The 24065-nt window shown below is 42.7% G+C and overlaps 1 protein-coding gene across 1 annotated transcript in view; it reads right to left on the reverse strand.

Annotated features, from left to right (window-relative positions):
- ROR1 (receptor tyrosine kinase like orphan receptor 1) overlaps nt 1–24065 on the reverse strand; it is a 56643-nt gene that overhangs the window by 26943 nt on the left and 5635 nt on the right. Inside the window, exons 2-3 of the mRNA XM_026854367.1 lie at nt 16550–16837; nt 15067–15097 (exon numbers count right to left, since the gene is read on the reverse strand). Coding sequence (XP_026710168.1) covers nt 15067–15097; nt 16550–16837 — 319 coding nt within the window. The remainder of the gene's footprint in view (nt 1–15066; nt 15098–16549; nt 16838–24065) is intronic.

Below are 24065 nucleotides of genomic sequence, written 5' to 3' on the forward strand. Positions count from 1 at the left end.
CCCCCCCCCCATATATTTATCAACAAATAAAACTACCCTAATTGCTTTATTATGTTTTATTTCATTATTCCAGTGTGTCAGCAATTGAGAATAGTAATTCAATCAAATTTTGCATTAGAAGTAATTATGCTAACTTGCCTCTCTGAAGGGATCACAGATTTCTAAGACATTTTACACGCCATTACTTGGGTAGTTGGATGCAAACTGTGTTCAGGGTACTCATAACACCCAGCTCTACCGTTTCTCAGGAAGAAAGCCCAGTCACGTCTGTGAGACTTCCTACCTGCCTCCACCCGGCACGATGGGCTTAGCTGCGTGACACCAAAATTTCTGCTGTAATTCTGAAATTAATTGGTATTGATAAGGTTATATGCATGTTATGTATTATATTGAGGCATTCCCTCACTGGAAAAATATTATTTAAGATAATAGAACTGTTTCTAGAACCTTGTTTTAATAAAGTCTGTCCTGGCATACTTTCGCAGTTGTACTTTATCAAATCTAAAAGCTGTTTTTTCTCTCTGAGTGGGTGAAATGCTGGTTTGTATCAATACTAACTCTTATCGTGGTTTTGTAACATAAAACATGTATTTTATAACTGCATAAAAAAAATAAATGAGGATTAAGCCAAACACAATTTTAAAATCCATCCGTGTAGCAAAGCCATTTACACAGTGTGTGCGAATCAAAAATCAAAGAAAACACTGGTATTGATATACCATTGCTCCTTTTATCTAAGCCACGGAACTTTATTTTGCCAAGACCACAACTGCCTATTTTTCTCACAAAAAACACCATACATGCCAAGGATGGAGTAATATTCCTGTATTATTCACGCTAAGGAAAAACACGGAGCAGCTCCACAGAAACCCACAGAGTTTCTCTGGGTTTATCCCCACACAGCTCAAGATCAGATCTGCCACAGTCGCAGCTCCTGATGCCAACTATAGCCCCAAACACAGCTTCCAACGCAAAGCAAACATTCTCCAGATCGTTCCTTCACATTTATCATTGCTAGAATAATATTTTCTCTCATTATCTTTTGTTTCTTTCAACTCTGCAAAAGACGGTACGTTCACAGAAGGTCAAACCCTCATCTGCTACTTGTGCCCGGTTCATTTGTTGAGGAGGGAGAACTGACACCACCAAATTTTAAATAAATGCTAAAAATTTACCACGAGAAGCAGAAGTCTGACAAGGAGATTTCTGAAAGCAAAGCTGCAAACAATACAGAAGAGGCTTTTACTATGCTTTTAAGTCCAAGATTAAGAGATTCGACTACAATTTGTATTTGTTTCCTGCAAGACAGAAATGGTGGAACTATCAACAATAATGCAGAGTAAATGCATTTATTTATTTACCAGGTAAATACAACAAAAGAGTTTCTATTCCAAAAGTAACTAAAGGAGGCATTAGATTGCACCTAGATCTTTTAAACACAGGCAGGTTGGGACAGCTTGCATCCAAGAATTGTGAAAGACAACGTCATTGTGATCTCTTCGTGGCTGTTGATGTAACCCACCGCCTGGCAGCCCTTACACTGCCCTGACTCACACACAGCACGGAAAGACCCAAGTGACTCCACCTCCGCCAGCCTTACACCATCTGAGACAAAACAGCGGAATGGCTGAAATGAAGCCCAAACAACACAGGATTTGAGGAGGTAACAGAGCTGGTGGCAATTCCCAGGAGCGAGGGAAAAGAGACCTCTCAAATGCGCTTTGGCAAAGTCAAGAGTTGGGTTGTAATGATAACAATGTTTGTATATTTAGAATCTTATAAAGGCATTTGACTTAGCACAGCACAAGCACATTCCGAAGTTAAAGACAGATAAAAATCAACATGACACTTCCCCCCCCCAAGGATGCGCCTTAGTTGATTCAAATCCACCAGATTTGGAACATAACATACCCCAGAGAAGCACTACAGCATGTGTAGTCCCCAGGATGGTTAGACGGAGGACTGCAACCATCTCTCCTCGCCTCTAAAACTTCCAAATCTCCAAACTAGCTGTGAACCTTGAAAGGGAATCGCCTTGCTAGGTGTTCTTGGTGCTAACTGCCAGGCAGAACTGTGGCAAAAGAATGTGCCCATTCATCTCGAGCAAAATCAGGACTGTGAGAAAATTTATTTATTTAAAGTAAATTTACTGACACAAGAAATTTGCCTGGAAAACTATGGCAGGGTAACATTTGCAAATAATTTTACTTAACACAGATCTTTGTTGGCTCAGGCATCAATAATAGCATCCAGCTAATAACAGGTCAGATGATAACTGCCTTCCTTCCCCGCCGAGGTAACCACACACATATTTTCCTGTTAACAAGATCAATAAACTTGACACATTCTGAAATCGATGATTAACTCCTTTTACAGTATTTGAAGTCGCCCAGGGTTATTGCTTTGAACGGCCAAAGCTAGAGTGTCATGCGTGTTTTTAATTATCAGGATAAATAATGTAACACCTTATAATCTTCTTCCTCACACTTAATGATTTTGGGATGAAGTAACATGAACTGTGACTGAGTAGGTAACTACATACAGGCGGGCTGCGCCATGATGTTATCTTTACAGGAAAACTCATTCTGAAGGTTTTACACCATGTTGCAGTAGTGAAAGCACCTTGGGTCAATACAGATTTATTCCCATTTTTACTAGACTGAATAAACACTTGCCCCAAGACTGAAACCACTGGTTCTCCCAAAGGCTGCAGAAGCCCAGGGTAAACTCTTAAGTTGAGCTCGGCGTGATTGACACGTCCTTGCAACAAGGAGCCACACTGTTAGTTGAGGGTGAGGATTGTTCCCTCCAGCTTCACGTGGGCTTTCACAGCCCCTTCATCACGGGGCTCTGGTTCACAACACTCCTGACACTGGCGGATTACAGTGGGGCTGCCAATGGCGTTGGGTGGCCCTTTTAAATTGTTGATTTTCAGGTGGTCATCACCAGAGAGAGACTTGTTTGGGTGTGGGGATGCCCGAAGCATGCCTCTACTCATCCAGCAGGATGGCCAGCAGGGACGGAGAAGGGATCTGAGCCCTGCTGAGGCCGCCCCTCACTGAGGGGGTTCAGTTTTGGGCCCCTCACCCCAGAAAGGCCATTGAATGACTCGAGCGTGGCCAGAGAAGGGCAGCGGAGCTGGGGCAGGGTCTGGGGCACAGGTCTGCTGGGGAGCGGCTGGGGGAACTGGGGGGGTTCAGTCTGGAGAAGAGGAGGCTGAGGGGAGACCTCCTGGCCCTCGGCAACTCCCTGCCAGGAGGGGGCAGAGAGGGGGGATGAGTCTCTGGAGCCAAGGCCCCAGCGCCAGGCCCCGAGGGAATGGCCTCAAGCTGCCCAGGGCAGGGTCAGGCTGGCTCTGAGGAAGGATTTCTGTGCAGAAGGGGCTGTTGGGCGTTGGAATGGGCTGCCCAGGGCAGGGGGGAGTCCCCGGGATCCCTGGGGGGGTTGAAGAGTCGGGCTGAGCCAGCGCTGAGGGATCTGGGGGAGTTGGGAACGGTCAGGGGGAGGGTCAGGGTTGGGCTGGAGGAGCTTGAAGGTCCTTTCCAACCCAGATGATTCTGGGATTCTCCCCTGGGAGCGGAGGAGCTTGCTCCCAGCAGGCATGCCAGGCCAGCTCAAGGGAGTCAGGACACGATTCAAGGAGGAAGGAAAACCACCCCATAATCTCAGACCCATTTATGAAATCCAAAGATCTAAAGATACAGGGCAGGGGGGTGATTAAGGAAGGAAAATTTGCAGCTGCCCAGCTCCTGGCTGGAGCAGCGATTTGAAGGGAGAAGCAGCAGCCCAGCACACGGCTCCCAAACCCAATCTTGGGATGTCTCATTAGGGAAAAAGCACCTGAAGGGAGAGGAGAAGCATAAAGTGCCCATGGGAAGGAGGGGCAGGAAGAGGGGGGTTACATATAGACACAGGAGACTTTTCATGTGGCTGAAAGAGTCTAGGAGAGGAAACAAATCCATCGTACAGAAGCCACAGACGCTGCCTCTCGCCCTCCCAGTACCCACGCTTTGTTCGCAATACTGTAATTATTATTATTACTATATTTTGTTCTCTCAAATAATTCCTACCACAAGCAAGCGGAGCTTTGACTATCCTAATGTTTAAAATGTTTCATCTTAATTCATTTTTCAGCCTGCTGGTAGCAAAGCTGGCAGCTAACAGCTAAAACAAAAACCTGCTTGAAGTTTTGCCCAGATTTGAGCCGCTGCATGCTGTCACAATCCGATGAACCTCTGACAGATCCCTCATTGCTCCTCCTTCTCTTGGTTCCCCATCAACACAAACTGAAAACAACAGCAGAGGGTTTGTTTAAGGAGTATCAACAACAGCTGGGCGCTAAAGTAAAAGAAGAACAAAATGAGAGAGAGATTGAGATTTGCCCACTGAGATTTTAGTACCTGGTTATGCAAGATATTTTATTACAACCACAGAAATATTATAGGCCTTTAAACAGGATTTCCCTTAGAATTAAAGGCCTTACGGCATAGGGGAATCTCACTGTACGTTGGAGATGACCTCAGACATTAACTGGTTTCTGAAATGTTTGACAATTTTTTTATTTCATCCCTTACACCTGACCAACTCCCATGGCTGTGAAAACTGGCAGAAACCCAGGAAAGTGCTATAAGGGCATTCGATCAGCAGAAGTTGCAGGTTTTTAAGTAAAGCAAGACCATACAAGACTTTTAAACATGCTTTAGAAGTGCGACAGGAGTTCATTTTTCTCTTTCAGAAAATCGTAATAATAAAGATGACTGATTCATGGTTGCATTTGTCAGCTTTTGTAGTTACATTTAACTCATTCCGTGACAGCTCGAAACTGTTTTATACCAATAAGTACATGACACAAGTTGTACAATTACTTCTCTTCTTTCCTCCTACATCTAAAGGCTTTTACACCCATCTCCCCAGCAGTAACACCTGTACACATTGGGCAATAGTGCTAAGGAGGCAACAGCCAGACAAGAGAAACTCAAATAATGTATTCTCCTGCAACACCAAAGTCTTATGGTGTCCGTCTCATCCCACCACTGGCTGGTGGGGAGGGAAATACAGGAGGCTGGTTTCCAGTCTTTGCTTTTTGTTGTGTTGTTTTGTTTTTGTTTTTTTTTTTAAACTGTTTAAGATAGACCAGCAAACCCTCAAAATACAACAGCAAGATACAAAAGGCCAGGACTGGGAGGGAGGAGGCTCTGGCACTTGGACTACACTGTAAAATACACCTCCAAACAACAGTACCCATCTCTGTTTTAGCAGCTCTCAGATAAAGAGCCACCGAAGAAGGTACCATGTTGTAAATATATGCAAATAAAACAACAGACCAATAATCTCTGCCAGATGCATTAAGATACCGTGTTGTCTGCACGTTACACAAATCAGGTCTAATTCCACGTGAATCAGAGACACTCTAAAACAATTTTTTATTTGCCCTCTTTGAGGACAAGACATACATTCAGGGCAAGTCCTTTCCAAAATAAAGCAGCACAAAGACAGGCTCTGTTTAGCCATTACTGTAACCTGACCCAGTCCAGGAAGGGTGAAATTAATTGTAACATTGTCAGATCTTGCCTCACAGCCTTCGGGCTCAAAGAAATCCTTGTAAGTCATTTAAATTGCTCTTATGATTAGAGCTAAACAAGATTTTTTTTTTTTTGGATGAAGATTGTGTTAAGAGAGAAAACATCATCTTCTGAAAAACTGGAATGTTTCACAAAAACACAGTGGTTTGGACAAAATTGCTGCTGCAATCTTGTAGATCCAGAAGGAATTTTTGGGTTGGCTTCAAAATAGCTGTTATCTGGAATGACCACATGAAATATGGGAAAACCAGGTTATACCTCTGCTCTAAAGCAGAGCCAGCATCTTCCTCCTCTCCAGTGAGCGTAAGCTGGGCTAGGGGCTATGCAACATTTATTTTCTGAGAAAAATGCCTAATGGTCTCAGCTCCATTTCAACATGGAATAAACCAAATATTGAAGGACTAATATTTTGAATCAAATCTAATACTTTTTTTTTTTTTTCCCAATCAGTCTTAACTGCAGCCTTAAAGCAGAGCTTAGTAGCACAAGTCCTCTGTCCTGGGGTGGACTGAACTCCCAGCCAACTTCTGCCAGGGAGTTCAGTGGGAAGAAGGCCCCTGTGTGACATTAAGGATGCATAGCATTAACAGGAACAATACTTGGCAGTTCTGACTATTTGGTTTAACTCACAAGACTCAGTTTATTATCAGATTTAGTCAGACACAGGTTGCCAAGTGGGCGTAATGTTGTTTGCTTTTTTTTTTTCCCCCCCAACAGTTAAAGAATATCTCCATAAGCACAATACCCTGAAGGCTGCAGGAGATGAACAGGGTAGCTAATGCAACTTTTCAGCCTGTCCCGATTATTTTTCTCCTTTCTTTTGCGAAACTAAAGCAACTTCAAAGTGATCCTTATTTTTGTCCTTTTTAAATAAATCAGGAAAATACACACCCAATCTGTTACTCAGGGTTAAATGATATAATTACAGGATTTCTCTAAGTGTTTGTATAAACACTGACAATAGAGATCACCAATTAGAGCAAGGAAAATCTACCCTCTATCCACACTTTATGTATAAGCCCCTCTAGGTTCCTGCATGGGATTTGAAATGTTCCTAGTGTTAAAAAATGACAATAAGTTATCTGAGCCTTTTACAACAACAGCATAAATTCACCTTTCTGTGTTATCCTCAGCATTTATCAAACAAGCTCAGTGCAACAGGACTAATGAAGCAAGGCTAAATTAACATGCTAAAAAGCAGCTAAATATAAAAAGGCACAAGACCTGATCCAGTATTTCCAAAAATGCTGAAAACTGAGCGGTTCCTAAGCAAGTAAAAGCAATTTCATCTTTTCACCTTCGCTTCCTCCGTGGGCTGTAATGCCCACGCAACCCACGCTGCCTGCTTCCTTCTGACCTCTGCGGGCACGTCGAGAAACTCTTTCCCACTATAAAATGCACCCTACGTCCTTTTTTGTTCCTCTGTTTGGATGCGCAGTGGGAATCAGCGCAAGAACTGTGTTAGCACTTCTTGAGGAAGGCCACCACCCAGAGCTGAGAACTGATGTTGCCAAGAAATGAAATAGCAGTGCTTGTGTTCCCTTCCCGTCCTTAGGAACCACGGGGCAGCCGCTGAAGCTGGGTGCTGCGTTAAGCTGCGTTAAGCTGCCTGCGTAGGCTTGTGCTTGAAAAAAAACATGGTGAGCAGGCAACGGTGCTGCTCATAAGCGACAAGAGGGCTTCAGGACGAGGGGAACAAAATGCTGGGGTCGTTTCGACTCCCCCAGTTTCCTGGGGTTTTGCTACAAACCCTGTGTGCGATGTCAGGAGTTACTGACTATGCAACTGGGTCATATTAAACCTCATAGAAATAAAAGTACAAATACTCTTCACATTCAGGCTGTAGCATTCCACAGAGGCCATTTCTATACCAAACATTTATTTGCATATGTAGTTGCTACAGGTGATCCCATGCAGAATGAAAACAAATCCAGTTCTTAATAGCACATTGTCTTTTCCCTTGTATTATAAAAACGCATTAGGGAACTCTGGCTCCCGATGTTCAAGTTAGAATGTACTTTACTCATTCTTCCTTCCCCACTTAAAAAAATATTGACATCAGTGTAATTAATTTGTTTTCAGATAATACATCACCACATCGTGTCATACCTTTCCTTCGTGCCACACGAAGACAGAAGGGCTTTCTGTTTGCGCTACAGAGATAAGAGTGGAATACTTCAGCTCAAATTTGTAAAAATATTTATCAGATACCCTTTCAAAAGTGAAAAGCACTTTCTAAGGTCAATCCTTCTCCAAACTACAGCCCAGTTGCTTTTCTGTCGACTTACCACAGCGTAACAAAATACAGTTTAACCTACTTCATGAGTAAGAGCTGGGGTAAGAGCTCTGTGGCAAAGAACTCAGATTTTTGCAGCATTGCTCATGTGAAAACCAGTGGACGGCCACAGCACACAAGAACAACAATCCAATGGCACAGGTTTTGGTCTGCACCTCCAGAGACAGAGCTCAGTTCTCTGTTTTGTTACAGGCTACGCATGCAATAGCTTGGGCAGATCATCCCAGGGTGTCAAACCCAAGACAAGGTGACCAGTGTGACTGAAGTAGCACAAACAGCTGCAGTTAAGGCAGCTGAAACACACCTTTCATCTGACTCCAGCTCAGCTTCCTGCATGCGGTCTGGGAGATAAGAGGAGGTAAAGAGGCAAAGGATCCTGGGATTCGCAGATAACGTGTATATTTAGCTATGTAAGTATCTTGAGGTAGATAAACCACACTAGAATACTGTCTAGAATCAATTGCTTTAATACAAGACAAAAACACGGCTTCCTAAATTCTGTACTACCTTTACCCAGAGGTTTTAACTTATTTTTGCTTGCTCAGGAAAGTCCAAAAGCACTCCCCCTCCTAAACCATACACCCTGGTGCCTCAGCAGTCACTTTACCATCTGTGATGCTACAGGAATGTTGCAAAGAAAATCACAGCAGAATAATCAGGACGAGGGAAAAGGTGAGACAGTGGAATAACAGATAAGTGTGCACCAGATCAAAGACCCAGTGAAGAGGACAAGTCCAGCTCTCTCTGGAAACATTTCAGTTCCACGCCTGGCACGCTCACAGCAGATAATCTGACTCTCAGACCCTGGCAAAACTAAGGGAGTATTATTTTCATTTGAATGAAGTAATGCAACAGAACGTAACATGGTTTCTGTCAGCATCAGCCGCTCAGACTTCATCTTCGTACCGCGTGATTTTTTTTGCACAAATATATTTATATTGGCCTCTACATGGAATATCCCACTTCAAGTTTGCATCTCAGACCCTATAGGCCGTACGGACAAGCTGCTGCACCAACATGCAGCAGGGCTATAAAAGATCCTGCACCAAAACTCGTGAGACTTGCCTCCAGCGCTCATTCAAAACTTCCACTGGCACTAAGCAACAGGGAGGTAGTTTCAGTGAGGGCCACAAAACACGTTACAGGACTGAAAATCGATCACCCCTCCTTCACCAAGATCCTGGGGGTCAAGCTGGTGCCCAGCTTGGGTGCAGGAGCCTTGGGGTGCCGGGTGCTGTGGGAAGGGAGGTCGGTCTCAGGATGCTGCTGGAGTGGTTCTCTGGCGAATCTACTCTTGTCTCTTTATCAGCATTTTTTTCTTCTACAAAAATTTAGCCTCTACGGCCAAAAGAGGAAAATCTCTCTGTTACTCTGAAATCCACCATCAAATACACAGTCGGCCAAGTCTCACCTGGATGCTGGCCAGTGGTTATGCGTTTTCTCATTGAAGGAACCATGCTGACATCCAGCCACACAGAGCCACTGTATAAAAGATCTGTTTTACTAAAAAACCCAGATGTGTTTAACTAAAAACAAACAAACAAACAAAAAAAACCCCTTAATCGCTGAAAGAGAGGATGAGAGAATCCCGTGAGGTTTGTGGTTTCAACAAGCTTTGCAAGCTATTTCTGGGAATCACAAACCCCATCTGATTTTATGAATCGAATGCCCCTTAAAATTACAGCCCTCTCCTCTCTTCTTTTCCTCCTCTCCTCATTCCCAGTGGTTAAATAAAGAACAAAACAACACCATATTTAGGTTATATATATAGAAAAGGCTCCCTTAAGAATAAAAGAACTGCTCAAGAGCAATAGTGATGCAAGGACTGTATATACTCTACTCCGGAGGTGCCAATCCAGGGTATACACATCCAGTCTGATTTACATTCACGCCGTTGTAACCACTGCACATCCAAGAGCAGAAATATCGATGGGCTACTCATTTTTCTCCTTTAAAACCTAAACCACTGTGTCTTCTGAACTTACGGAATAGTTCCAAAAGGTGCCACACTGTTCTTCTGATGTTTCCACTGCCATGAAGTTAAAAGTCTGTGGTGTTGAGGGACCTATTTCACCTGCAGGTTAAGCCTTTTTGAAACACGCTCACGACACAGTAAATTGTTTTCGTACAGCTCCAACGCAGAATACACAGAGAATTTTCCTGAACTCTTCCCACTGGACTCCAGCTGGGTTTGTCAAGCTCGTTTGTAGACTAGACCATGTAAAAAAGGTGGGTTTGTTTTCTTTCTCACTCTAGAGCTCTTGTGGCAGTTCTTGAACAGAGTGCAAGTAACCTCCTCTGATTTCAGTGACTTGCACCTAGGATTTCTCCCGGAGTGGGTCAAGTTCAGAGCAAGCACAGGGCCATTGCTCCAGGTAGTGGAAACAATACAGAATGAAGTAAAAAAGCACAATAATAATAGAAAAAGATTGGGCACACAACCATTTTCCAAGACAAAGTATCTCCATTGTTATATTAAATTCCCTCATCTCCAGGAATCTGCTTTGCTCTGACCTCAGCCCTTTCTGATTTCAATCTCTGTAGCAACAGGAGAATCCTGAGGTTAGGATACACATTTCTATGTTCTTAAAGGACAAAAACTTGCCATGGATGACAGATAAAAAGTGAGTTTCAAAGTGATGTGAAGCATGGGAACTTCAAAAGTAATGTTAAAGTTATGGTCTTTCGGGCAAGTTTTAGAAGGGATAGCTACAGCAGTGCGTCTGTATGTGTGTAAAATAGATACACACACGGAAAAATGCAATGCACAGTTAACTAGAAAAATGTTCCCTTTGACCTTCCTCGACTTATTTAATCAATTCAATCAGAGTTTGCATTCATAAATTCCATGGAAAAAAGAAGGGGCTAAATGAGCTGGTGGTGGCCTTTTACACCAAGAGTCAGCAGGACCTGACTGATCTGCCAGAAGAGGCCCCCCCAGAGTCCTGCCTGTTGTGGAGGTGCCCTTGACACCATCCACTTTAGGGAAACTATTCCAGGAGTCCGAGAGCCGGAGCCGGTGTGGCCGCCCAGTGCCAGGGCACGCATCCGGGCTGTGGGACAGAGGCATTCACACTCTCCCCACAGCTCATGGAGCTGCTTGTAGCTGGTGCTGTATCTGTAGCACCTTCTGGCAAAACACAAGATAAAATAATGACTTATTTATAAAGCAGGAGCGTGGGTTGGTTTGTTTTTGGTTTTTTTTTAAACAAAAGAAGCTTCTTCAACCTATGTCAGAGATGCAGAACAGCAGAGCATGTTAATGGAATGTAACTCCACGGCCTCACAGATAAGGGCTTTAAAGCTCTCCTTTGCCAAACTCAGGAGAGTTAAAGGAAGGACGTTCAGGTCGGGCAGTGCTTTATGCTGCAGCAATACCTTGGTTTCTTGATTTCCTTATGGACTGCAGTGGGACGTTTCTGCAGATTTTCTTTCATTTGCTTCAGACTGATTTGCAAGTCAGACTTTTGGCTCTAGTCAACTGTAACAGTGCTTAAGGAAAGCAGAAAGAATAAGGATATAACGCACACATGAATTATTACATTATCTAGCACTGCCTGTCTTCTTTGACAGAAGTCATCCGTTTAACCTTTCTTTTTAAGCTACAGTTGGCCCTATTTTTCTGCCATCATATCAGTGCAAAACTCTGCACCTATAAATTTATACGAAGAAAAAGTGCTGAGCATATGGGTTTTTTTAAAAAACATGATCCTCACATTAAGTCCTTAAATGAACAGATCCTTCCACTCATGGTAGATTGATAAAGACAACATGGGAAAAGCACGCCCACTGAACAAGGCTGCTACTTGCCATCAATTTTGTTAACTGCCTTATCGTATGAGAAGAAACTCATGCTGATAAAGCACAAACACTATCCAAGTATGAGTTTTCATTTCCGCAACATCCTTCAAAGTGCCTTCCATATTTAGCCTTCATTTAACCACTGTAAAAGAATATGAAATGTCCCTATGATGATGCACAGTGAGTGTCCATTTGCTCAGAGCAACACCAGCAGTCAGCCTGCACCACAAGGGAACAGAGACGTAGGTTCCCGTAAATGTCTTCTGGGGAACCAAAAACAGCTTGACCCCACGGACCCACAGCCAGTTTAGACAAAGAACCAGGAGCAATACCTTAACTTTTGGAAAAAATGGCAGGAAACTATTTCATTACCCACTTCCAGGACTGTTTCTGAAGACAGTGTTTTCCCATAGGACTCCCAAGAGTCTTAAACGATGGGGAGGGAGGTGGACCATGTAGTACATCTATCAACCAGGAACTTGAAAATTGAGGCTGGCACAGATAGGGTTGGTTTTCACAGATAAAGGCAGGCATTTCTCGTGTCTATACTTATTGTTCATCTAATAGCAACGAGGAGTCCTAAAACGGCATCAAGACTATGAAACAACATAATAGTCCAAGGGCTGACGCACTTCAAAGGGTCTCACAGGGAGCAGGCTCCAACTTCTCTTCATATTTGAAGAAATTTGCAATCAAAATTCCAGAAAAAAATATGTTTTAATCTCTAGAACAACTTAAATAAATGTGGTTTTCAGACAAGATTTAGCAGAGCTGTACAAAAGGCTCTGTTCCCCTGTGCTGAAGAGTACTGCTGCCTTTAGCCTGCAGTCCTTCAAACACATTTTGGTGTCACTGACCTGTGTAATGTGGGCTCGCTCTTACCACAGGCACTTCCACCAAATTTTCATTCATTTCAGAGCTACAAATTTGTTTGCCAACTTGTACGGGAAGAAGGCTACGCATAAGTAGGCTACACAATACTCAAGATACTGTTTATATGGAAGGAATAGCAAACAGCAAGGAACAGATTTCATGGCAATTTCCCTCCTGCATTCCACAACACGCAATTCCTCCGTGCAATTTCGCTTCACACACTTCGAACCCTCTTGCTGCTATCCGTAAGGCTCTTGCAGTCATGTCACAGGCAGCAGACATGAACTAGGTTCAAGACAACGTACACTGACCTTTTTTTTCCACTCTCATTTAGTATGAGTTCCAAGTTTACAATTTCTTTGTCGTAAGCTATTTCCCGATTTTCTCGTTTCATAAATGAAATCTGCTTAGCTTCTACAGGAATGTAAACGTTCTTTATTCAGTAAAATGGGGATCTCTCTGCACCTTTCTTTGGATCTGTTTCTCTCCAATATTTAGTACAACGTGACGTCTTACTAGACAGGGCCCACAACCTCCCAGGGTAATGAAGAGTGATTAAATATCTTTATTCATTAAAATTATAAGGCACAATCATAAAGTCAACTATTAAAGAGGACTATTAAGGAGGACACTTCACTTTTTTTTCTCATCTTTTCACACTCTTTGTGTTTGTATGCACATATACCAGGGCAGCAAATGTTGCAAACAAAATTAAAATCTTGGATTAAGTCACTTCAAAGCCAATTTAATGCTTGATATGGTGCATACAGAAAACAGTGATTGTTTTCCCCGGATATATGGGCTTTGCATGCATAATAAGACAGGGTCATGTTAAGCTTGAAGAAGGGTGCTTAGCTTAGGCAGAGCATAATATTCCTAGTCTCCAAACTAGCACTCAAGGACACTGGTTTGTTTTTTCCTCATGGTCTGGATGATGCTGTGTAGACATCATCTTGAAGCTCAGCCTAACACTCACTGAATTAGAGACACCATTTGCCATTACTTCTCCATAACTGGGTGAGGCTTTTAGCTAGTTAAGTTGTGGTTTGGTTTTTTTTTTTTTGCAGGGGGGCAAAAAAACCCCAAAATCCTGCCAGAAAGAAAAATGGGAAAAAGGTTCCCAAATCTATTTTGTTTTTAAAAAGTGAGGCAATCCTGAGTAGCCTAGAGAGCCTATTCCAGCACAGCTCTCTGCTTTCTGTGCCCACACACCTGTCCCATGGGTTTCTGACCACCAAGGATGTGTTGCTTAACTGTACAAATTTCAGAAACCCCAAACTAGGTGGAAGCAGATGCAAAATACCCATCTTCTCAACTCATTAATTAAGTCTCCAAAGTGTTAGAGCAGAGCAGCCCCAACTTTCCCTCAGCACCACGGAGCTTTCCTCCCCAGACCACCGCAACCACAGAACGGAGCCTCAGTCTGAGCAAAGAGCTCCCCTTCCAAAACAAACGCTGTAACTTCACGCCAGGTACCTTCAAAAGGGAAGACAAAAACACATTTTATGATATTCCATTAGAGGGCATCCTAGCATGTCCTTTTGTGGTCAGATGCTTCCTCTAATTTCTATCCTCTGCAATACTTTGTGAACCATCTGCTGTAAGGACAGTCAGGAACATTCACATCCCCGAGCTTTTGCATCCCTTGTAATTGTATTAATAATTCATTGTATGTTTTAGTTGGTACCGTGTTTCTCTTCTAATGGTGCAGCTTCCCCCAACAGGAGAGGTGGGTTTTCAGTATTGTTCCATGCATGTAAGATGTGAATAAGCTGGACACACTATCACAAAATTAATTTAAAACTTCAGAATAGTTGAAGATCACACTTGAAAACAATAAGGGACTACAAAAGATGAGCAAGTTTGATCATGTGTCTTGAAACTGGAAGGCAAGATAAATGCACGTTCTCAAAAGCTACCCAAGACAGAACCTCCACTGCCAAAACACAACATGGCAACTGCTCAGATCCAGCAGCATGGACCCAGCAGCATGAATTAAACCTGTGCTCCAGGATACAGGGACTTGTAAAAATAGCCACTATTCCCACCCATGTACTTAATCTTTAAAAACTCATTTTTAAGACAGTTTACTAATATAGATACAGATAGATACAGATACAGTTTACAACCATCAAACCCCCTAAAAGCAGTAAGAAGCCCTTAGGTAGTAAAATCTACTTTGAGCGATAAATATTTTCCGTACTGGGCCATGACATGTATGAAGATCAGTTTCTACTCGTACCTTTAAGTACACCGAAATCAGTTTAAATACTGAAGGCACCAGAGAATCTAAAAGTAATAATATTGGAAATTAAGAAGTCTAGGGTAAGAAATAGGAGTTGACATGATAAGATGAGAATATATAAAACAGATAATTCAGCTATAATAAATTACCATACTATCTGACTTAAAGTGGAATGTAAAAGAGCTCCTGTCACACAAAATGAAAAATGAACTTCTGACTGCTGAAATGCAAGATTAATGAATCGACATAACAGACATGAAACAACTTACGATGATCCTGGACTCGCTGTTGGTGGGGGACCTGGAAAAAATGACACAAGAAAAACAGTGCGATGAGTTATGGTGAGGTAGCAAGCAGGAAGCTTTTGAAAACCTTTTCAAAGATAAAAGTAACAGTCTGTCATGCTGGATGTGGTTTATGCAGTTTAACAGACAAGTGGCAGTTTCTCAGTACCAAAGACAAGACCGTATCCTGTGGCGACGCCTGCAGAATGCTGTAGACAAGGACCATGAACAGGTGAGGCACTCATCCTGCACCTCAGCCATGTCTCGGGCCCTCACAGAAGAGGTCACAGCAAACCACAGGAGGCTTGTACAAAAGCATGTTGTAACTGTAACGGGGAGAAAACAGCATCGTTTCCCCCTATCAATCTTCATTATTTGTCAGGGAATTCAGCCTAGGCCTGATTCAGACGCATTGATCAAATTCGCCCTGACCTCAGCGGGCTCTGACTGAGCGCGTTTTGTTGTTGCTGCCCTCGGCGTTTGTATTTTGGCAACTACTGGAAGGGCTGAGCAGGCTGGAGTGCATGTTCGCTGGCACGGCGCAGCCTGAAGTCAGCTGCAGAAGGTTTCAGGGAAGCTCATACTAAAGAGTATTTTCTCTAGAAATTGAATTCTGAGATTGAATACTTCTCCAGGCAGAACAAAGAAAAAGACTGGTTTCTACAGGAGCATCTATAAAAGTATCGCTGCTCAGATAAAAATTTCAGATACACACTAAAAGACAACTGCCTTAAGAGAATATCTAAATATTAATTTCTTATTAGAATTTAGAAAAAAGTAGGAGATTTACGAAAAAAGACTGTGAAACTCATCCCATACATCTCTCATTGCGTGTTATTTGTCCAGTTCCTAAAAGGATTAACCTGGACTCTGTGCAAATATCTTCATCTCGGTGAATTATTTCCTTCTGAACATGGAGGTGGAGGAGAAGACACACAAAACCTGTTTGTTGTTTGGAATCTTCTCAGTCAATCAGCTTTGGAGGCGATTATCTCAATATAAACTTCGGAGAAAAAGTGCTTATTCTACTTGACAGGTATATATGTGTATCACTAACATGCCTCCAATCTAGACTGGAAGCTGAAATTTCTCACTGACTGAAGACAAAGAAGGTCACTCAGGCACTTGAAAATAAAATAGTTTTTCCTCATCTGGTCTGAATGCACTCAGGTAGCATGTTAATGAGTGCTGCTGTTCGGTGATGCCTGCGTTTCAGTCCTGCTTCCAGTAGGGTTTAATGGAGTAAAAGCCACCGTTACAGCTGGTAACACTGGCAGCTCAGCTGGGCAAGGGGCAAACAGGCAGAGGGGATAAGCTGCCACTCCTAAAACACTCCCAGAAATAGTCTGAAACAGACTGGCCAACACCACCACATCAAGTGCGTTCGTTTTCAGTGACAAAAACACACCTTTCTCCACAGTTGTTTTTCTAAGTAACGGTTTGACCACCTTAAAATGAGAAAACTTACCAAATTTTACAAAAAGCACCCCAGTTGTAGAAACAGTCTTTCTGCCGTTAGTCGCGACGCACTGGAAGTAGCCGGTATCGGTAGTGTCCAGGTTCCTTATTCGCAGCCGAGACCCATAGCTCGTGGCACGGAAGGAGATCCTCCGTGGTTCCTGGACAACCGGCGCGTCGTTTTTCAACCATCGGACGGTCGGAGGAGGATTGCCAGAGACCTTACAGTGCAGCTCTGCGGTCTGGCCCAGGGTGGTAGTTATGTTATTCATAGGTTCATCAAGCGTCAAGAAGTAATCTGTTAAGTAAAGAGAAAAAAAAAAAAAAAGGGTGAATAAAGAATTCCAGTGGGAAATGGCTTTTTGAAGAAAGCTCATTCTTGTCTTTGAAAGGGAAACAAAGCAAGTAGTTATTAGGTATGTAGCAGAAAACAATAAGACTCACTAATTATGCTTTAGGGCAGGCAATAAGCCTCATATAGTTTTGCATGGCCATAAAAGGAACACATTTTGGAACTTCCATTGCACTATAGTAATGCTGTATTTCCTGAAAACTTCATTCATACGCCCACAGATTCTCTCTACTTCCTCAACATCATCCTCTTTGGCTTCATTCGACACAGAAAAAGGAGGTAACACTGCTCTTCTTTCTTTTATTTTTTTCCTTTTTGCTAACCAATAAACACGAAAAGCATGTATCAGAAATCCAGCTGCTCATTTTGATGCCTCTGCCTATGTAGAGCTGCCCCTGTTCATGTCAGGACCCCCAAAATATAGGAATATATGAAACGAATTGCTCAGAGGTGAAGATCTCAGCGTCATTTTTAATTGATTTGCAAGGCAGTCTAGACACCATGTCAATGATTTGATAAGCACTAACTGCACAGATGAGAAATAGGGATCGTATCTAGGAGATGGAAACCTTTTTCTCACTATTTCTCTTGCTAAGAGCACTAAAGTTTATCTTAAATCTGAAATAGGTCTCATGATAGGTGCAAGCAGAAGATCAAGAATTCTTTTGTTAAAATAGGGAATGTTAAATCAAAATTTAGCAAAATTAATCTCCTCTAATCCATTTTGTGAGCATTACCTTCTCCTGTCAAGTGCTATTTCATTCTGCATCATTCAGGAAGAGGACTATTTCTAGTTAACCGTATTCTACATTTAATTAAATCCTTTAAAGGCAGAGAGCGAGATGGATTGGGTACGGGGAATGGAATACACGGGCTTTCATCTCTGTGTCACAGGTTCAAATCTAACGGTGGTCATTAGTGGCCAAAACCCATTATCATCTGCTGGCTGTCTCAGCAGGGCGGCCAAGGAATGAGAAATCCAGAGGCTGTACTCTGTTCCTGCGCTCTCGGAGCCAACCCAGGAGGTCAAGAAAAGCCCATCAGTAAGTAAATTTGTGCTGGGCTGCTTCTGCTCCACCGTTCTCAGGTACAGCTACTGTTAACTCCAGCAATCAAACTGCCTAAAAGGATGAAAAAAAAAATAAATCTCCAGCATGTATAAAAAGAGCTTAGCCAACTAACTTGCCTAACTAATCCACTCCCCTAATTATTGTAATCACATCTTCACTAGCTACTCCCTTCGTTATGAGTATATCAATATTTCTTTCCTTTGTATTTCATCTGTTTAGGCTGTAAGCTCTTACCTTGTATTTGCGTAGCACTTTGTACAACGCACCCCTGTTCTCATTTGGTCCCGAGGAACCATTAGGATAAATATTTAGCACAAAGGAACTGCCCACGCATTTTTTTTTTTTCCCCCCGCTGATCAACTGACCTTTTAACGTGCAGGTATGAAACTGTGTAAAATACCACCGGTACCTACGCTCCCACGGATCTAATTCGTTAGGAAATCTATGGATGGGGTAAAAAGGGCAGAAATCCCAGCCCTCGGTGAAGGCAGACAACAGGATCCCATGTCTTATGCCAGGGGTGTCAGACTGACCTTCCAGCTCTCCAGAATCCTTTCTGCCTGCTTCACTGCAAGACCAGAAATGTTTCTGACTTACTTGCTATCTTAATAACCTCAACTGGGAAGCATAACCTAAATCAGCACACGTATTCTTGGGTTCTCTCCACAATCTGGGTTTAATAAAATCACACTAATAGCATGGAACTGGATAACCGCATTTAATTATCCAATGTAACATTTCCATACCACAGTCATTTTATATAATTCCTGATAATGTTTCAAGGAGTCGTTCAGATATCTACAGTATAACACGGTCAAAAAACAGAATGGCCTCAGTCCTGTGATGGTCTTGCTGACAAACACCACAGTAAATATAATATTCTAAAGGTCCTACGGTATACAGGAGAGGCAAACAAAGGAGTAAGGATGGAGGGTAGGTTTCCAAAGCCTGGGGAAGGATTTTAAACTACCAGTAGCACCAGTAAGTCAGGGAAAAAGTATGGCTGTAATGCAAGGGGTATGGTGCAACTTCTCTATAGGTACAAACAGAAACAGCCTCTCAGTGACAGGAGCTTTTGACTCCTCTAACTGTTTGCCACCTTCCTCCACAAACTACCATAGAAACACTGAAACAAAACGCATGTTTTAAACTGAAAAGTTTAGAGTGAAGTTTTAAACTGACAGAGGGGAGATTTAGATGAATCTAAGGCAGAAATTCTCCCCTGTGAGGGGGGTGAGGCCCTGGCCCAGGCTGCCCAGAGAAGCTGTGGCTGCCCCCTCCCTGGCAGGGCTCAAGGCCAGGTTGGACGGGACTTTGGGCACCCTGGGCTGGGGGAAGGTGGCCCTGCCCGGGGCAGGGGGTGGCACTGGGTGGGCTTTGAGGTCCCTTCTGCTCACACCATGCTGCGAGTCTATGGTTCTACGATACGATGTGCTAAATCCAGCTTAGCTTAGTCCTCAAATTCACAAATTTTGCATCCAAATCCTAAGTTGGACCAAGCAGATCACCCGAGATGAGCTTTAAACAGGGCAGGTTTTGAGCAATTGGAAGCTTCATCAGAAGTTGTTTCTCACAGATAAAGCAGTTCTCTAATTGAAAATGAGCTGAATGTCTGACAGTGCTTCCAAAAACCCTTGGACTCCTACCGAGGCATACAAAATTATGAGCATTCCTTCCCTGGCATGCACAAAAGCCATTCATTGCTGCTCTTGCCTGGTTTGGAGGAGCCGAAGAGAAGCCCGATTTTATTTTTAATACTTGTGTCCACCTCTCACCTACCAAAACCCATGAAACCTCCACACCTACTGTCACCATCCTCTCCCTTTAACAACTATACAAGGAACACATAAAACAGTTCCTGCTTGTAGCCAGGTTTCTGTCCAGGTCACCCCCTGCCAGCCACTCTCTGGTGCCATCAGCATTAACACCTCCTCCTCCTGGGACCAGAGGCCAAGAAAAACGGGGGCAAATCCTCCTTTTGTGCTTTCAGCAGGAGGCAAAAAGGGCTGATGAAACAGGATGGACCCGCTGTTTGCACACATGATGAAGACATCGTGTCGCATGGCCACGGCCTTACCATATTTCATCTGACAGTCTCCCTGCCATCAAGGAGCTCCCCAGAGGCCCCGAGTTGACTCCCTCTGACCTAAAGAATAATTTCTTAGAAACACGATGGTTCTTTATGTACAAAGTAATTACTGTTCTTCTGAGAATTAACCAGTCTAGTGGCACTGGCCATTGGAAAGTCTGACTTTTACTCCTGGCTCGGAGTTGTCTTGGGTGAATCACTTCAGTTGTGATTTTTTAGAAGAGCCAAAGGGAAGTAGACACCCAAAGACCAATCAAAGCTCACATGGGATTTGTGCAACTAAGTCCTTTTAAAAACAGCCTTAAACCTTTTGGCTCAATCTCTCCAGCTATAAAGTGAGGATAATAATCCCTCTTACATCATGGGGAGGCTGTTATGTACATTAATGAGATAATGCTCGTAAAGCACTTTGAAGGTGAAAAGTGCTATGCTGGGATAAGCACCCTTATTATATTTTAAGTGAAATCTCAGGGTTTCAAGAACATAACAAAAGCCGGTCCGTATTTTAGAGTAGCACTCTATAAAAACATTTTGGAAACATTTTAATTCACCGAAGTATAGGAGAATGGCCTGAAAAAGTTCTAAATAAAATTTAGCCCACCTATAATTTAATAATAGTCAAACTGATTTTTTTTTAATTTGTAAAAACAATTTACTGCTGGGCCCAGACCCTGAATGCCAAGTTTCAGCCCACAGAGAATTTTTTTTTTTAATGGCTGAGTTATAAACCCTTGAAAAATGCTGACAGCCCCTTTACTATAGCAGCACTAGCGGGTGCCCTATAATGAACTTTTAAATGACTTGAGATAATATCTGGAAAGCCAAGCCTGAAATATATTTCTGGTTTTGAGCTGTTGCCAACGCAAACACAACACATCATAAGTCATCTTCATGATTCTAAGTGCATAAATTGGAGACACTGCATATAAAATCCAAATATTAGGTATCCTTCATGGCCAAACTTTTGCTGGTTTGATGTTACAGAATAGCAACAGCTGTGCAAGGACAAAATGTAGTGCGCGTTGCGTGTCTCAAAAGAAGAAAAGCGTGCGTATTTCCACAGCTCCGTCTTGACATTGTTAAATAGGAGCCTGCCTGGTCATAATAAATCCTGAAGTATTCTCCTACTTTTAAGTGGAACCCAGGTGGCTTTCAAAATAAAAGCTCGTCCTCTCTGGCCAAGGAATGTTAATCTCCTCTGTGACCACATGGTTACTCTATCTTAAATTACCAAAGACACATCTTAGAGCAGTAACACCCTCTTCGCTTGGAGGAGGATTTTGCTGGCCACAGTGAGACCTTTTTTCCCCAAGCACTGTGCTGTATGTTTCTGATTTCACTAGGTGTTTAAAGCACAATAGGGATGCAGGATTAGACCCTGAAATGTTCATTTTATGAGAAGAATTGTTGTTTTGTATATCCTTTTCTTTATGCCCTTCTGATCTTTCAGGATATTCAAAGAAAAGCTAAAACTAAAGTCTCCATTCAAGCTGTCGCAAGCCTGAAAACAGCTTTAATTCAGTTGCAACAGAGAGGCCGGTGTACCAAGTTACTTCCCATTACAGACGTGTAACGTGCGTCTCTGGAAAGGAACATCTCCAGACTTTTTCTCAAGCAAACCTACAGCTTTGGGGACACTGTTTCCACCTGCTGGATTGGAGAATAAATTTAATCCTGGATTTGAAAATTCGAATCTGCATTGCAGCACGTAAAGCAACCACCTGACCTGCTTGGAGTAAGGCAGTTGGGATACCCGTCCTTAAGGACTGCTTATTGCATTTATCTTTTTGCACCAAAAGGTTTAGCAGCTCACTGCTGCTTTGTCATAGCATACACTGGCAAGAAAAAATGAAAAAAGTGTCTCAGCCAGTGACTGCAAGACAGATGCATTTAGTGATTGGTAACTTGAAGAGCTGATAACCTTTGTCTAAAGGGAAAGAGCCTGTGAGGCACATCAGAGGGTCTGACACAGTCTGCCCAATCTAATAGTCTGGAAAGAAGCATTTGCATTCATTCAGAGCTCTGGATTACCCCATTAGCTCAGTCTGATGCTACACTTGGATGTGTCTCATACTCACAAGTGTTGGCACCATCATTAAGCTCAGACCATTGGACATTTTCTATATGGAATTGTTGTCTTTGGAGAAAGTCAACAACGTGGCGCCCACCCAGCCTGAAGACACTGGAAGGACTTGCTGGCTGCTCCATATGTTCAATCGACTTGAGTTTTAAGCTGAAGAAGGAACCAGCAGGATTTCTGACTGAAGCGTGGCCACAGACAGAGCACATACTTCCAAGTTGGAAAAAGGATTAACCATCGATTGCTTGATCTGCCCATAACTCACAATCGAAGACAACTCCCAGCAGGTCCAACCCGTGGGTCTGATCAACAGACCCTCGTTATTAAAAGGCGCAGAAGGAAGACTCCTGTCTGGAATTTCACTTATTTTAAATGAGTAAAAGTAGAGGAATGACAGTGGGAGGAAAAGGATACCACACTCAACCCATGATCTGGCAACCCACATGAAGAATATCAGAGTGAAAGAAGTCCAGACAATCATGCAGAAATATTCAATGTCAACCGTCTTGGGACAGAAGGAAGGACTCGGCTTATTTTCAAACGAGTTGCCTTGGCGATGCGCATGCACAAGGCTCAATTTGGGATGCATGCTGCAGCGGTGTGTTGGGCTTTCTCATCCCAGACACTATCTAGAAGGTTTAGTGCCACCCAAGGATAATTTACTGAACTGAAACAGGCTGACCACTGCCCGAGGCTTTACAGCTTTTCAGATGTCCGCGTGTGACATTCACTGTATCTGGGATTTTCAGAATTAATTGCTACTTTCTGATAATTAGCAGCTTAGAGATTGCCCTGGGCCATAGGGGAGGGAGGGTTTGTGGAGGGAAACCAAAGCACAGATGCCTGTGGACTTCTAAAAAATTATCTGGAGCTGAGCACCTGAATCCCATTGCTTCTGGACAGGAACTGGACAACTCGCTGCCCTTCATGCCAATGCGAATTCTTAATATGCATTTGAGAGTTCCCATCTGCCTCTCCTTTTATGAGCCAACTTTCAGGTTTAAGGACAGATGTCTTGGTGATAGCTTTGACGCTATAATCTGGCAAGGGGAAATGAAGCTTTTCTTTACTCAGAAACCAGTTTTATAGCACAAGTAGGAAGCCTCTAAACTTTATCACAAAAAAAAAAGTGATTTGGAATAGGTAAACAAAAGCCCACTTCCAGCTATAAACCAAACTACTGAAAACCATCAAGGGATTTTGTTGTCACTTTAGAAGCTGCTCTGCAGTAAAGAGCCACGTACAAAACCTCAAGCTATTAAAGGAAGGGTGTATAGAAAGGTATGTGCCTTAAGATTAATGCTGCAGAGTCAAAGAAAAGCTGTTACTTTTGACATTTTGACATAGCATCACTTTAGAATCTGGTTCTTATTAGCCCTTTCTGTGCCTTTTAAAGGTCCATTTTTTTAAAACCAAAAATGTCAGGAAATTTGGAACAGAAACTTACAATAAAACACGTCCCTTGACCCTCTGATCTATCAATCTTTCAAATAAACAAAGATAGCTGGATGAGCCAGGAAAAGGTTATTATATATAGTTACCTTATGTATAATGGTCAGATATTCACTGCACGCACTGAGGTTATATTAAAAAAAAAAATCCAATGTAAGTGAAGCATTTTGCGAAAGATTTTGGCCATCAATGCCCAGCATTACTCAGGGTGGTTTCTTTTTCAGGTTTTGTTCTGTGACCTTCAAATTTCACACCCTGTATTATTTATAAATGAGACATTCAAGAAACACAAATTCTCAAATAAAAACGTACACTCTGTCAGTGGAAAAGCAAACAAAAGGAGGTAATGTACTGTGGCTAAAAAAATTTTCAAACAAAGTAGCAGTAATTTACTGCCTTGCTACTAACGGGACCCCACAAATAGAATCAGAATCCTGAGCCCCATCGGGGGAGCTTGATTTACCAAATATCCCCCAGATAATA

The sequence above is a fragment of the Athene cunicularia genome (genome assembly GCF_003259725.1).
Source record: "Athene cunicularia isolate RWA chromosome 8 unlocalized genomic scaffold, athCun1 chr8_part1, whole genome shotgun sequence".
Classification (NCBI taxonomy): Eukaryota; Metazoa; Chordata; class Aves; order Strigiformes; family Strigidae; genus Athene; species Athene cunicularia.